The sequence below is a fragment of the Xenia sp. Carnegie-2017 genome, unplaced genomic scaffold (genome assembly GCF_021976095.1).
Source record: "Xenia sp. Carnegie-2017 unplaced genomic scaffold, XeniaSp_v1 HiC_scaffold_24, whole genome shotgun sequence".
In the NCBI taxonomy this organism is placed as follows: domain Eukaryota; kingdom Metazoa; phylum Cnidaria; class Anthozoa; order Malacalcyonacea; family Xeniidae; genus Xenia; species Xenia sp. Carnegie-2017.
In genome coordinates, this window is record NW_025813487.1 from 6,641,630 (window position 1) to 6,657,743 (window position 16,114).

A 16,114-nucleotide genomic window follows, 5' to 3' on the forward strand; every position below is an offset into this window, starting at 1 on the left:
ATTCACAACATTCTTTGGTTGTTGTATTAAATATTCACAACATTCTTTGGTTGTTGTATAAAATATTCACAACATTCTTTGGTTTGTTGTATAAAATATTCACAACATTCTTTGGTTGTTGTATTAAATATTCACAACATTCTTTGGTTGTTGTATAAAACATTCACAACATTCTTTGGTTGTTGTATAAAACATTCACAACATTCTTTGGTTGTTGTATAAAACATTCACAACATTCTTTGGTTGTTGTATAAAATATTCACAACATTCTTTGGTTGTTGTATAAAACATGCACAACATTCTTTGGTTGTTGTATAAAACATTCACAACATTCTTTGGTTGTTGTATAAAACATTCACAACATTCTTTGGTTGTTGTATAAAATATTCACAATATTCTTTGGTTGTTGTATAAAATATTCACAACATTCTTTGGTTGTTGTATAAAACATTCACAACATTCTTTGGTTGTTGTATAAAACATTCACAACATTCTTTGGTTGTTGTATAAAACATTCACAACATTCTTTGGTTGTTGTATAAAACATTCACAACATTCTTTGGTTGTTGTATAAAACATTCACAACATTCTTTGGTTGTTGTATAAAACATTCACAACATTCTTTGGTTGTTGTATAAAATATTCACAACATTCTTTGGTTGTTGTATAAAACATTCACAACATTCTTTGGTTGTTGTATAAAACATTCACAACATTCTTTGGTTGTTGTATAAAATATTCACAACATTCTTTGGTTGTTGTATAAAATATTCACAATATTCTTTGGTTGTTGTATAAAACATTCACAACATTCTTTGGTTGTTGTATAAAACATTCACAACATTCTTTGGTTGTTGTATAAAACATTCACAGCATTCTTTGGTTGTTGTATAAAATATTCACAATATTCTTTGGTTGTTGTATAAAACATTCACAACATTCTTTGGTTGTTGTATAAAACATTCACAACATTCTTTGGTTGTTGTATAAAACATTCACAACATTCTTTGGTTGTTGTATAAAACATTCACAACATTCTTTGGTTGTTGTATAAAATATTCACAACATTCTTTGGTTGTTGTATAAAATATTCACAATATTCTTTGGTTGTTGTATAAAACATTCACAACATTCTTTGGTTGTTGTATAAAACATTCACAACATTCTTTGGTTGTTGTATAAAACATTCACAGCATTCTTTGGTTGTTGTATAAAATATTCACAATATTCTTTGGTTGTTGTATAAAACATTCACAACATTCTTTGGTTGTTGTATAAAACATTCACAGCATTCTTTGGTTGTTGTATAAAACATTCAAAACATTCTTTGGTTGTTGTATAAAACATTCACAACATTCTTTGGTTGTTGTATAAAACATTCACAGCATTCTTTGGTTGTTGTATAAAATATTCACAATATTCTTTGGTTGTTGTATAAAATATTCACAACATTCTTTGGTTTGTTGTATAAAATATTCACAACATTCTTTGGTTGTTGTATTAAATATTCACAACATTCTTTGGTTGTTGTATAAAATATTCACAACATTCTTTGGTTGTTGTATAAAATATTCACAACATTCTTTGGTTGTTGTATTAAACATTCACAACATTCTTTGGTTGTTGTATAAAACATTCACAACATTCTTTGGTTGTTGTATAAAACATTCACAACATTCTTTGGTTGTTGTATAAAATATTCACAATATTCTTTGGTTGTTGTATAAAATATTCACAACATTCTTTGGTTGTTGTATAAAACATTCACAGCATTCTTTGGTTGTTGTATAAAACATTCACAACATTCTTTGGTTGTTGTATAAAACATTCACAACATTCTTTGGTTGTTGTATAAAACATTCACAACATTCTTTGGTTGTTGTATAAAATATTCACAATATTCTTTGGTTGTTGTATAAAACATTCACAACATTCTTTGGTTGTTGTATAAAACATTCACAGCATTCTTTGGTTGTTGTATAAAATATTCACAACATTCTTTGGTTGTTGTATAAAACATTCACAGCATTCTTTGGTTGTTGTATAAAACATTCACAACATTCTTTGGTTGTTGTATAAAATATTCACAACACTTTTTGGTTGTTGTATAAAATATTCAAAACATTCTTTGGTTGTTGTATAAAATATTTACAACATTCTTTGGTTGTTGTATAAAATATTTACCAGTCATTAGTCGGTGTAAGTGACCAGTTGCATAAAAATGAATATCCTGTTGATAACTGCTAGCTATATATAGCAATTGTATAATCTTTAGGTGTCCCCTTCTTTCCGCTTTGCTTGCCGTTTTTGAGTTACCAGAGGATAGCTCCGTACCTGACGATGAACATTTCATTGAAGTAGAAGATACTCCAGGTATGCTTTTGTGTATATCAGTCAGCTTTTGGTCAGTGTTTTTGTTCTTGTGTAGGTCTCATATATAGTTATAGTATTTGAGCAAGCAATTCTCTGATTTCGTTCTTCTCAATCGCTCAATGTTTACAGGATATCAAGCTGCTTACTGTCAACTAGCGTTTGCTGGATCTACAGATCACGATCCTTTATCCAAGACAATACCCGATGCAAAGGTTTACCTTGCTCAGTGTTTGAATAAACTCTCTACTGCGCATCCAGGAAAGGTAATCTGTGCTTCTCAAACGGACTGGTGACTAGTGACGTAGCTAGTGTAACTTGTCGATATTCACTGAACTGAACTGACTGTAAAAAAAAACAATTTCTAAAGGGTTACTTGAAATTTACACGTTTTAAACGTCAGGCATTTTTCACACTTCGAAACATTAACGCCAGAAGATGAAAAGTTAAGATCCCTGTTATCTTTTGTTTTTGTTATGATTGTATCTGCGTTCTGCTCACGAAAAGTTCGACGTTATAATTTGTTGATAAGTACTTCTTAATATATTCCTAATTTAAATTTAAAAGACATGCCCTCACGAAGGAAGGAGTTTCTTTTAAATTGTCTTGTCCGTTCTCTACCAAGAACTCTTCTATTTTGAAGTATCTTTGAAGTATCATAAAGCAAAAACTTGATTGTGATTACAAACTTAAATATTGCTCTGAACAACGTATTTGTCACAGTGAATGACAATTGAGTAGTTCTTAAAAGAACTGTTGAGAACAAAGATGACAATAGCTATAGCATCAAGTGGCACGATGCGTTTACCATTCAGAGCAAGAAATATCGTGTTCTGTTTATATTGCACGAAAACTTTAGCACAAAAAATAGCTATCTTGTATTTTTTTAGAACAAACGTCTTCTACGTTGTTGATCCATTAATCAAGTTTAACTTTGATATGTTCAGTGTTTTTAGGACGATGAGGGTGGGTAGGAGGTCTTTAGTTCTGCTTCCTTCCCAAAAAAAATAATAAATAAATAACTATGTTATTGTTGAGAGTCTCGGTCTTGTTTCTTAGCACGCCTAAAATAAATATCTTTGAAGAAACCTGAGAAGGTTTTATTGTCTGATATTCATCTCTGGTAGTCAAACCCCGGCTACCTAACCCAACCTATGACACCGTCTCTGTAGATGTAAATTTTCATATAAGCTGAACACACTTTTCACGACTGTAATTTTTTTATAAATAACTTTTCCCAGGTGATGACAATGATAAATTCCAATCTGCCACCAGACGCCATAGCCTGCCTTCAGAAGTACTTCACTGCAGCCGGAGTTTCATTATCTTGACCAAAGTCATTGTTGTGCAGTGCTCGCGTTCAACGCAAGAGAAATGATGCGTACTACGAATTGGTAAATCCGTGAGAACGGGAAAGCGAGTACAGGAATAAGCGAGAAAACGTTAGCATAATGTCGCGTGTATCTATAGAAAAAGTGACAAGATTTTCTAATTTTGGTTCATTTCCTAGAAAAGCGTTTTCCTAGTCTCATAGTACGGCTTCATTAACGTTGGAAGCTGTAGAGAGTTCAACTGTCTTGTTTTTTTTTTTAACAGCAAGAGCAAGACTAATTTCTTTTCCTCTTCGAATTTACAGAATATTTCATTTTGAATCACGACATTTTTTCAGAATAATGTTATGTGAATACATCCACTATCATAGAAATATATTATTTTTCAAAACTTCTGCGTTGATTGTAGTCGCTTCTAATGAGTACATTGATTATCCAACCGGCTTTCAACCAATCAGCGTGCAGTATTGAAATTTCTATTGAAATGATGAAAGTGAATTTACATACATTTACATTATTTATTCGTATTATGTGAGTAGGCCACTCATGTCAGATATGTAATAGTTCTGAACGTTAGAGTAGAATCGGTGAAGTACGAAAGACTAAAACATAATTTATTAGTTGGCTTGGTTTTTTTATCGAAAGCGATCTTTGTTTCGGTGGTTGTCGTGTATCGACCTTCCAGGGTATCATGATAAGCCATTGACTGATCAATGATCATCAGCTTTGACTGAATTTGGATAAACTTACATAAGTGAACAGTCTGAGTTGAAACTATGAAAAGACAAGGTTGTATTACAAATTATTTTACTTCGCTCGGGCAACAATAGTTCACAATCTCACCTGAATATGGTAACCAAAAAAAAATCAAGAATTCTTAACAGAGGTACTGTTTGTTAATTGTTTGAATTTATGTCCTGTAAAGAGATCAGTTCAAATCGGCCCGCTCACAACCTCACCGACGCAAGCATTGGTTGCCAAGGCCTAAGGGCCCATCTTAGCTGGTCAGAGTGGACTGAGTTGACCGAAATTCCTTACTATACAGTCCATGATTTTTCATTGTCTTTGACATGAAAAATCACGGACTGTAGTCTTTGGCGTGAAAAATCATGGACTATAGTCTTTGGCGTGGAAAATCATGGACTATAGTCTTTGGCGTGGAAAATCATGGACTATAGTCTTTGGCGTGGAAAATCATGGACTATAGTCTTTGGCGTGGAAAATCATGGACTATAGTCTTTGGCGTGGAAAATCATGGACTATAGTCTTTGGCGTGGAAAATCATGGACTATAGTCTTTGGCGTGAAAAATCATGGAGTATAGTCTTTGGCGGGGAAAATCATGGACTATAGTCTTTGGCGTGAAAAATCATGGACTATAGTCTTTGGCGGGAAAATCATGGACTATAGTCTTTGGCGTGAAAAATCATGGACTATAGTCTTTGGCGTAAAAAGTCATGGACTTAGTCTTTGACATGAAAAATCATGGACTATTGTCTTTGCAAAAAAATTTTAAAAAAACTATGACTTTCGCAATGACCATGTTCATGTCGTCGTGTTTGAATTGTCGTTCATGTATTCTTTTAGAATTGTAGTTTATGCGTACCTTTATGTCTACCTTTATGTTTACCTTAATGTCTACTTTTATGTCTACCTTTATGTTTACCTTTACGTCTACTTTTATGTCTACCTTTACATCTACCTTAATGTCTACCTTTATGTCTACCCTTATGTCTACCTTAATGTCTAAATTTATATCTACCTTAATGTCTACCTTTATATTGACCTTTATAATGACCTTTATGTCCATCTTAATGTCTACCTTAATGTCTACCTTCATGTCTACCTTTTATTTCTATCTTTATGTCTAGATTTTAACGGAAGTTGACATCTGTGCGTTTTTATAGGGAGTGAGCAATAAGAATTTACATAGCATGAAGAAACGTGCGGCCCAACTTTGCCTTTGCAGCATTAATTTAATGATAAATTTTTCAAAACTTTTTCTTGTTTAAAAATTTAAAATTCAGATGATGTATTTTGCAAGCTTGAAGACAAACGGAAAATCAATATCAAACTAATTCATTTATTCAAAATCTTTACTTTTACAAATTTTTGTCCTTCTCCAGTAAGTCATTCTGACCACTAAATTCTCTTCAACTCTGCAAACAAAGGAGTAAAAAATTTCAAGGCCCAGACTGCAGAATGTGTTTGGTTACACCAAGACCTTAAGGGTGGAAGGCTGAGCAACCTAGTGGCAGACTTAGGGGCACAAATGCACCCAAGTGCCCAGTGTTTTGTCGCATTATATAATTCCTGCTTAACAACTTGAAGTGAAAGTGCACTACTTGGCAGATCTCAAGGCATAAGCTCATGCAGTAAAACAGCCCATTTTTTATCCTTATAATGCAGATATTTTGCATTCATTTGGTGGAAAAACAACAAATGGAATTAATTTCCAAAAGAACTTAATAATTTTGATGTAAGATTTGCATTGTAAGAGTACAAATTTTGTTTCTTTTCCACTAATTGGCTCAGTCAAGAATACTACAACAACATCATTAAACTACCATCAAAACAAACTCACCATCATTCTTTTTGGTTTCAGTAACAGCAACATAATGATACAATACCACAAGTAGAAACAGGATGATACCAAGAAAGTTTGAAAACACAGCTAACTGCATATCGTTGATCATCTTGATTGGATCCTGTAATGAATAATGAAAGAATTTCTATTGATCCAAAATACAACATTGTGACAATGGATCTGCCAGGCGGAAAGCAAACTCTAAGTATAAATATAACTGCCCAAAATAAAGCTTTCAATACGGCCATGGATAAAGAATTATATTTATACTTAAAATACAACCATGTTATCAATTTTAGGAGAAATTAATTAACTACGCCAAAAATTTACATGATGTTGGTAAATACTTTTCACTCACAAATCACACTAGCTCTACAAGTACTTCAACCTTATAGCAACCGCACAGCACGTAGAATTTTTGTTGCAACTTGCAACTAACTATAATTTATATAAGAAGGCATCATGCAAATTCTCTTGCAAAAAGAACTTTTAACTCTACTCTTAATGGATACTGGAGCATAAAGTTTGTACATCAAGCTATTGCTGAGCTTGGAACTAGATCAGTTTCCATAAGTGAGAAATGTTGTAAGTCACTAAAATCACTGAGTTTCATATACTATAGCTCATCCCACGGATTATTTAACCGTGTGCGTCTTTCTACGACCATAAATTGTTTCCACTCAGAATCTATATATCACACGAACGATAAGCAATCAAAAAAACAAAATAACTACCTTGATAATAGAAGATAAATCCAGCAAACTTCTTGAACACGTTGACTATCTCACTGACAAAGACTCAATGTTGTGGTCGATACTCAAAGCAAAAGGACTGGTACGAGCACCTGATGATATTAGGGATGAAACCACGGTTAGTTCGCCTGGTCGTGGGCGACAGTTCGAATTCAAAGGGTCTCAAATGCTGAGGTGGTTTGATGGTAATTAGGTGTATATTATACACCCCAGGTCCACTACTATTATATGTAGCATTACACTTTCAACAATATTCTATTGTTATCGTCATTTTAATTGTAACAATATACTTTCTGAGTTGTCAACGAATTCTTCGTGGAAACACGACTGCTCAACATAAATGTCTTAAAAGCGATGCTTTGAAAATTTTCTCCGGTATACTAAATAAAATTTCAAAAAATATCACTTACCGTATACGAGCCAATAAACGGCCTATAGACGTCCGTTTTATACTTTCGACACCTTCGTAGCCATTAAAGCACCCTTCACAGTATAGAAACAAACAGTAGTCCCACTCAATAGAATTTTTTGTGAGCGTATATCTTATTACGCAAGTGATAAGCATAGTGGCAGCCAGTAAACTGCATTTTCTGACCAATAGAAGCGCTCAGGTAATCTAATTAAATATACAGCACCAAGTTGCACAGCAAAGTGGGACTACTGGTTGTTTTTATTCTGTGCTCCCTTCGAACAGTTAGAATAAATTAAAGGCCTTTAGAATCGTTAGAATAAATAAATAAATTAAAGGACCTTATATAAAGTAATTTTATATTAATGGCCCTACTAATAGTTTTATGTTTGTTTACTTGTAATTTTACTAACAATTACATGAATCTCTTTAATTACATTTGGTCCTCTTTATCGGCGTTTCACTCGCAGAATAATCTCCTCTTTCCTTCAAACATACGTTTTCTCGTTTTACTGAAGAACAAATGTCATCAGTTTCATTTCGAGTATCTACAGTTGAAGTTTCGACAGCTTTTGGCGGATTGTCAACTCCACCCGTTTCGTTTTCACGTACAACTGTCAACAATTCCGACTCTAGTTCAACGCATTTTTCTCCATTCTTTTCATCAAAAGAGTTCTTCGATTCATTTTCAAATTTAGGTTTACTCCAAGATACTGATGAAACATGTTTGTCTTTCAACAGTTTCTGCTTTGTGATCTCAGTCTTCACTGGAAACTCGATTTTTAAAGAATCCAACAGTACTGGTGGAGCATCGATGTCCTTAAAGGGTGATATAGGAGTATAAGGGGGTATCGTGAAGTTCAAAAGTCTTGCTAAACCTTCCATTACTTGATCTACGTACGCATGAATAACCAAATGTGCTTTCTTATCCTAGAAACATAATAAAAAGCATAATTATTAGAATTTGAAGGAATTCAAAAAACAAAAAATCCCAAATCACGAGAAACAAGATAACTTATATCAGTCTAAGTTCGGTGGGCTGCAAGTTTTGGTCGTGTTTGTAAACTTCAGATCATTGACACAATTCATTTCATTAGAAATCCATTCTTTTACAATGTTTGAACACCCGAATGTTTATATTGCAGGACTAAATTTTCGGCTGGCTGCGCCACTAGACGTAGCTATAGCAAATTGATAACGGCAGGATCGAGTCACGTTGTTGAAATATCCACGTGAAAAACAAACGACTTTATTTGTGACTTTGGGGGAACAGTGCTGATAAAAAACTAAGAAATACTTTACCATCATCCATATAACGTAAAACTTTCCAGACAAAGAAAAATGTTTCTTTTATAAAACAGAACACAATAGACACTCAACATAAAGTAAATACTCGACATTTTAATCTACATACTAAAGTTTACAAAACAATACCAAACTGTATATAAAACTGATTGGGGTAACATGAATGTCACCACCTTTCAATCATCCCCCCTCCCCACCTTAACGGTCCTCACCATTGACCTACTGTAGCTACATTGCAGGAACTACTGTATCGAAACGTTTAGAATAAAATGTCCCTTACGAAGTGTCTATTGTTTTGTTGCAATAAGAAAAAAATCATACATACATACAGCTTTCAATGTACGTACATGTTTAGTCTTTTGTAAATTGATAATTACAAGTTTTCCACCATTTTTCACAGTTTGTATAGGTAAATTTCCACTCGGGTTGATTTGCAGTGATGTTCCAAGACACACAGATAAATCTGCGACTCTAAAATTCGTAAATTATTTATGGTTAAAAACCACGCAAAACAAATTAATAATAAAGAGAATGGTTTGAACCGGAATATCGTTACATGTTTGTAGATGTAGATCGTCCAGGTTAGTAGAGTCCTGAGAAGGACTGTTGTTGTTGATGTTGACTGACGTTTCTACAACCTTAGCGGTAGTCATTTTCAGAGTGACGTCAACAACAACAACAACAGTCCTTCTCAGGACTCCACCAATCTGGTCGATTTACATCTACAAACATCAATAAAATCAACAATATCAAATCCTTAATATGACAATTTTCAAAAAATCTTTTCCTCAAAGAAATTAGCGCAAGAAATTCGGTAAAATTGATCAGGTTTTCAAAAAATCGTCAACATTTTGCATTATGCAAACATAATGATCAGATAAATCAAAATAAGAAAAAGTTTCTTTTTTCTAACTATGTATATTTATATATATATATAACGACAGTATTTAGGCCACATTATACAAGATAATAACTGTCAAAGTATATAATGACAGAATTAAGATTCAAATTTTATAACTGCGACATGAGAAAAATGACGTCATATATAACACAAACTTTACGTCATCATTTCTTATATGTTGTTTTGATTTTAACTTGGTTTGGGCATACATTACTTTGAATGATATTCAGATGAAGCCAGATCATCAACTGGTAGAGAATCTTCCCAATCCAATATTGAATCACGCAATTTACCTCTGAATTGAAAAGAAATGTTAATGTTATACTCCAGTTAGAAAGATCAGTTTCGTTTTAAGTAAATGGCTATTGATAAAAATATTTTCCTTGGCAGTGATGGCTATGATTTTATGTCTTCTTTTTTAAGTGTGCAAATGATGACATTGCTCATGACATTTTGAAGGGCAACTCCCCAATCCCTTAACTTGCCCATTTTATGCACAAGACAAACTCCACCTCCTCTAAAATAACCACTCTTGATACAATGGCTACAATTATGAAATGCACATTTTCATAAGAACCAGATGAAAAACAAAACATGGTATTTTTTTGCCGCATCATGAAATATTTCCTTCATTTCAGGCTTTGTTCAAGGTAGTAACACCTATATTCTGAAATTCTACCAGGTATTTTGCAAGTCTAAGGACAGTTGTGTATCTAAGGTAAGGCAAAATAAAAACAATAGATGTATCTAGTAGTACCTAGCCCATTATTAATTTTTCAAGACTTTTTTAGCAATGCTCTTGGTTACAAATTTCTAAAGAATATTTACAAATTGCATTTGCAAAATGAAAATATAATTGACAATTTATTCTGACCTATCCTAGATCCACCAATCTCTAAAGATATTGTTCCAAAAAATTGTTTCACAGTGAAATACTGTATATATCCTAGCTTTTGGGTGTAAAATCTTAATAACATTTTGAAGTGTTCAATAACCTGCATTTGCCTCTTCTTCCTCCCAAACACTGCTTTCCAGTTCGTTTCAAACCAACAGTTTTGACTGGATCACCAAAGAGATAATTTCTATGGCATTTTCACATTTCTGGACAAACATGTTACCATGGAGCTCAGCCAACTTACACCTGTAAGAGAAATAATGTTATGGCTATTTTTTTAAAGTCATGTTTTCTGGTCAACGATGAAGATGATGAATAGGGTTATATAAAGATTCAAGTCTCAACATCAGATCACTCCTGATAAAGACACTAGACTGGAGTAAATAAGGACTCAAGTTTCAACAACAGATCGCTCGTGATAAAGACACTAGACTGGAGTATATAAGAACTCAAGTTTGAACATCAGACAACTCCTGATGAAGACACTATACTGGAGTATTTTAAGTCTAGAGCTTCACCATTGAAAGAATGATAAAATAAACTAACTCAATCTTTAACCCTATGTACAGCAACAATATCAATCAACAATATAATAGTAGCAAAACTATATAATAATTTACTACAGTATCTAAGTTTTAAGAATTATTTATAATTAAATACAATACCTTGGAAATCCTGACTTTAAATGCAAGCCATCAACATTTTGACTCACAACAAACTTCAAATAACCTTCCCTTTCAAGTTGCACCATTGCCATGTGTGTCAAAGTTGGAGCAGCACTTTTAAATGTTACGTCAAACTTGGGTTTCTCTCCCTTGGCTTCCAATGTCCAAACTCCTTTAGGTCCACGAAAATCAGGGATACCACATGAAGTACTGATTCCTGCTCCAGTATGGAACACCAAATGTTTGCATTCCTTGATCAACTTTGACAACTCTATGATTTTGCTTGCAAGTTTCTCTTTGGAGTCAAAAAGCTGACAAAGATTAGAAATTTTTCATTAGTTGGTTGCTTGATCAAATTTGTAGTATACACAAACTGTATCAAAGTAGGCAAATCCACTAATATAGTTGTGCCAATCATGCATATGCCTACTAAATTGTGATTAGGGCATTACAATTTAAAAAAAATCCATTTACTTGTGGTTTGAAAGACTTTTTACACCTGCATCATTCTACAACATCTAAGGATAAACCATCTAGTCTGGAACACTTTTTAGTTCACAGTTATTGATAGTTTTTAACATATGACTAGTCATTATATTTTATCAGACGATACTAATTACTAAACAATTAACAAATCTAACTTGAAACACAAAGATTTTATTAAAGCCGTCTAATGTCTAATGGTAAAATTAGAATAGCATTACTTCAATTTTTGTGTGAATAAATTTGACTAGATAAAACTTCAATATATAGGAATGTTAAAAGACATTCTCCAGAAAGAGCTGGATTCTTTACTCATTTGAGTTATTTCGACTCATTTGTTTTGTTGTCAAAGACTCAATCAATGCTAGACAATAGACAATATGTTGAGCCCTAAGCCCTTGATGAAAGAAAATGTACAATTAGAACTCAAACTACAGTCAAAAAAATAACGAAAATTATCACAGGTTATAAATTTAACTAACCTCAGGTGCTCCGCACTTTCCTTTATGTGGATAATCTGACAGCCCAGAAGCATAATCCACCGCCATTTTGAATAGCAAATTTTTTTAGGGAAGCCGTAAAGGGGGAGGGAGGGAGAAAGATCAAAGAAAACATGAATCGCATTGAATCGCTTCTAGTAAAAGACAATAGAAGTCTTGATATTGTGCGTTACAGCCTAGGTACCTGAACAAACTAATTGAGTAATTCGTAAAACTCCGGAGTCCTGATTCATCTGGTTTGAAAACATTTGATCAAGGCTTTGGCTTAAATCCACTTCTCCCTATCCAGGAGAATCGGGAACAAGATGATTTTGATCAAGGCAATTGGATAATCCATTATCCACTTCTTGATCAGGAAATAAGAAATTGGATACCGACGTGCCGGATGATTATGAGATAAAGAGGAGAGCTGAGGATGATGTTTATATCAATGTAACAAAATTGATTTATTATAACTGTAGATAACAGTGAAACAAACATTGATGCACTTGTTATAAATTATTTTGCTTATGTTACTGCATGATTCATTGCACAGAATTCCTTGAATAAATGTAATCTGCACAAAGAGGCAGTTGTTTATGAATATAAGAAAACTATTCAAAGCAAGAAAAGACAATTCAGTATGGTTTCATAAACTTTATTTATTCGAAATTCCAAGGCAACCCTAAAAATGGTGATCTTTCAAGGCATTATATGTTGTGAAGATCAGCAAAGTTAATACTTCATGTTGAAAACTGATGTCTGAACTACTTATGGATAATGTTTTTGCAGGACAGGTGTCATGAAATCTGCTTTATAGATAACCATGGTTTCAAAATTCATTGTTGTGCAAGAGAAACCACTGGTTGGGCTACATGTTATCAAAAAAAGGCCAGTGTTATGAGTTAAAGAAATATAGATTGTAAAAATGTAAATTGTCATCCAAGAGAACATTTCTAAATGTGGGGAATTATAATCATACAACTAGCCTTAATGGCATTAGCTATGCCCAAAAAAGGGATGTTGATAACAAAAACTTTTAAGACAATATAGGTGATACAACAATTAAAAATTTTCAACAGTTTACATTGCTTTTCAACCAATTTCAAAATTTACATTTCAATTCATTAACAAATACCTTGCAAAAAATATTACTTCTATCAGGAATCATACGGAAGCGAGGAAGCAGTGCAGGCAGAAAATAAATCTTTCTTTCTTTCTTCAGTCTAAGATCCCAATCATAATGGTGCAAAGTACCGAAATGCATAAAGTTTATGCACTTCGATACTTTGCACTTTAGTATTAAGGTATAAGAGCTTGTTGCAACAATATAATAAACCTTGAACAGGTCTCATGTTTTGGGCAGGATCCTCAAATGGTGTCAACAGTTCAAGTTGATAGACCACAATGCAACATTCCATATGCAGATTCCTGTGATTTAACACATCAATATATTTGTGATTAAACCATGCTTAAGGGTGTTTGCATTGGTGTCATGGTGGAGGAAACTCCCAAATAGTGAAAAGAAGTAATGATAAGTTTATGCTTTTTTGATCATTGGCACTTGGATGAAGTCCTCCAACATGGCTGCTGAGACATCAAATGCAAATACCCTATGGTTCATTATCAAGCATGTCTTGGGATGCATGGCAAAATATGATCAATTAAAATAGCACCATGATTGCTTACAAATTATTGATGGGTGCTTAAACTATTTATAGAGCTCTACATGGATAGTATTAGACTAAGACATTGAGTAAAAATTAATACAAAATGTACAACACATGACATACATACAGACACATGCATTCAGCTTGATTATTTATACCTGCTATGAAAATTTTCTATTAACTAACTACAACAAAAATGAATTTCTCATATTTGCATAGCACTGTGTGTTGCCATGCAACTAATAATATGGTATCTTACTAAAAAAATTTCATCTTAGTGAGAATGCAATTCCAAAACGGAGGGGAAACTTCACAAATTGTTTTGAGTAATAATGGAATATCCTTATTTGTAGTATCTCCACTTACTTATCTACCTGCATGCCTATCCCTAACCCAAAAACTTTCCTAATAGTGATCAAGCCAGATTATCTTTGGCAGTATTCTATAATTGTGCCATAGGACAAATAATGAAATGATAAAGATAGTCTTAATGCTATAAAATTAAATTAAATTAAACACAAGTCTGTCTTCATGTGTGTTAATCAGAACTTTATGAAACCTTCCTATTTTGGAGAGTTCAATGTAATCACATGATTTTTAAAACAAAGAAAAACAAAGGACAAATAAAGACATAATAAAGATATTCTTTACTACTGTCTGTCCTTCATGCGTGTTTAGCCAGGACTTGAAGAACGTAATCACAAAAAAATTCAACAAAGATAATTGAAGGATAAACTAACAAGATTACAACAACATTAATTTCGTCTAGCTGTACTTTGTGCATGTTCAACCAAAGTTATCATCTATATTTTAAATCTATATTTATACAAAAATGTAGGCAAAAAGATAGCACGGTATTTTAACATTTGTGCAACTAACCTTTGCCACAGCGGTGGCAGACCTATATGACAAGATACAATTGCCCACAACTTTCAAAATCTTAAGTTTCAGCCATCAATAGTTTCACCAAAGCCAAGTTACATCGCATCAGGATGCGTAGATGCAGTGTAGTTTGCTCTGTATTTAACTATATGGTTGTTGTTAACTGAGTAAAGAATTGAATTCAATTGAACTGATTTTATACAAGAAAACATATTTTCAGTTTAGGCAAATTAGAGCTTGTGTAAAATTGAAAATAAAGTTGGTGGATCTTTGCAATATACATTCGCTTTTATGCAAAATTAGCTCACAAAGAATAATTACCCTTTCTTTTGGTTTTCGATTCGACAACATAAATGCAAGAACTTCTCAACTCCAAATCAATTCTCCGATTTGCTGCGGGCGAATGTCGAATACAATACTGCATTTTTCTTAGTAAACAGAAAAGACATGCTGTTCTCCACGAACAATCATTCATGGGTTAGAAAAGATCATTTCAAATTAAACCGCAATAGGAAATACGAAACAAGCGAATTTCGTTTTAGCCAATCAGGAAATCAGGAAAGAGTTTGTATTTTCAAAATTAAACCAATCAGAGAGCGCAAAACGTTTTTGAGAATATACTTCTAAAACTGAAAGATTCATGACAAGTATTAGTTTTTGCGTTTTTGTTTGAATCAGTGTTGCCACGCCTTGGGATTTCTCCCAAGATCTTGGGATTTTCTGCTCAAGCTTGGGATCTTGGGAGTTTTTTTCGAAATATTGTAAAATCTTGGGATATTTTGTTTAAATATTTTATAGGTAATATTATCTCGTATTATGAATTTATAAATAAGTGTGACACGTGTTTATAAATAAGCTTGACAACCTTCACACCCTCCCACAGAAGATGCCGTCTGAATCTGATGTTTATTTGAACATAATATAAGTTCTTTTACCGTGGATATTCTTTAAATTAATGTACGTGTATTCCATAAAACGCTGAAGCATTTCTTTCGATCGAAAATATTATTAATTGGTATTGCATTTCTTGGTTGTCTTTACTATTGAACAGTAGAAATCAGGAGGAGTGAATATTAAAAATAATTTTAAAGTGGAAGTTTGACAACCAAAATCTGCCATCACCGCCATGTTTTTGACAACCGGGTCCAGGCCCCTTGTTCCTCCAGTTCTTGTTCAACTCAATGTATTGAACGCGAACATTGAACATCCAAAAAACTTTTTCCTGTATGGTTTTGTAAAAACAAAATGGCGGCCTTTTTCTTAGGATTCAAGCCTGAGGTAAACTTGACTTGTTTTGCTTCATTTGGGTGGGGAGCTCAAAACACTACAGTGCATACACATTTCAGAAGCAAAATGTTTGACGAAGAAAGCAACTCAAGTGATAAG

At 33.2% G+C, this 16,114-nt stretch overlaps 1 protein-coding gene, 1 long non-coding RNA gene and 1 pseudogene across 2 annotated transcripts in view; 1 reads left to right on the plus strand and 2 right to left on the minus strand.

Annotated features, from left to right (window-relative positions):
* Positions 1–4,092, plus strand: part of LOC124452035 (exportin-2-like) — a 7,215-nt gene extending 3,123 nt beyond the window's left edge. The window contains exons 2-4 of the mRNA XM_047002628.1: positions 2,248–2,373; positions 2,503–2,636; positions 3,612–4,092. Coding sequence (XP_046858584.1) covers positions 2,248–2,373; positions 2,503–2,636; positions 3,612–3,701 — 350 coding nt within the window. The 3' untranslated portion in view covers positions 3,702–4,092. The remainder of the gene's footprint in view (positions 1–2,247; positions 2,374–2,502; positions 2,637–3,611) is intronic.
* Positions 4,093–5,769: 1,677 nt separating this feature from the next.
* On the minus strand, positions 5,770–7,098 carry LOC124451468. Its single transcript, XR_006950472.1, has 3 exons — positions 7,022–7,098; positions 6,285–6,408; positions 5,770–5,859 (listed from the first exon to the last, which is right to left on the minus strand). It is a non-coding gene; the product is annotated as an uncharacterized LOC124451468 (long non-coding RNA).
* A 695-nt stretch (positions 7,099–7,793) lies between these two features.
* On the minus strand, positions 7,794–12,246 carry LOC124451464 (annotated as a pseudogene).
* Between the last annotated feature and the right edge of the window lie 3,868 nt (positions 12,247–16,114).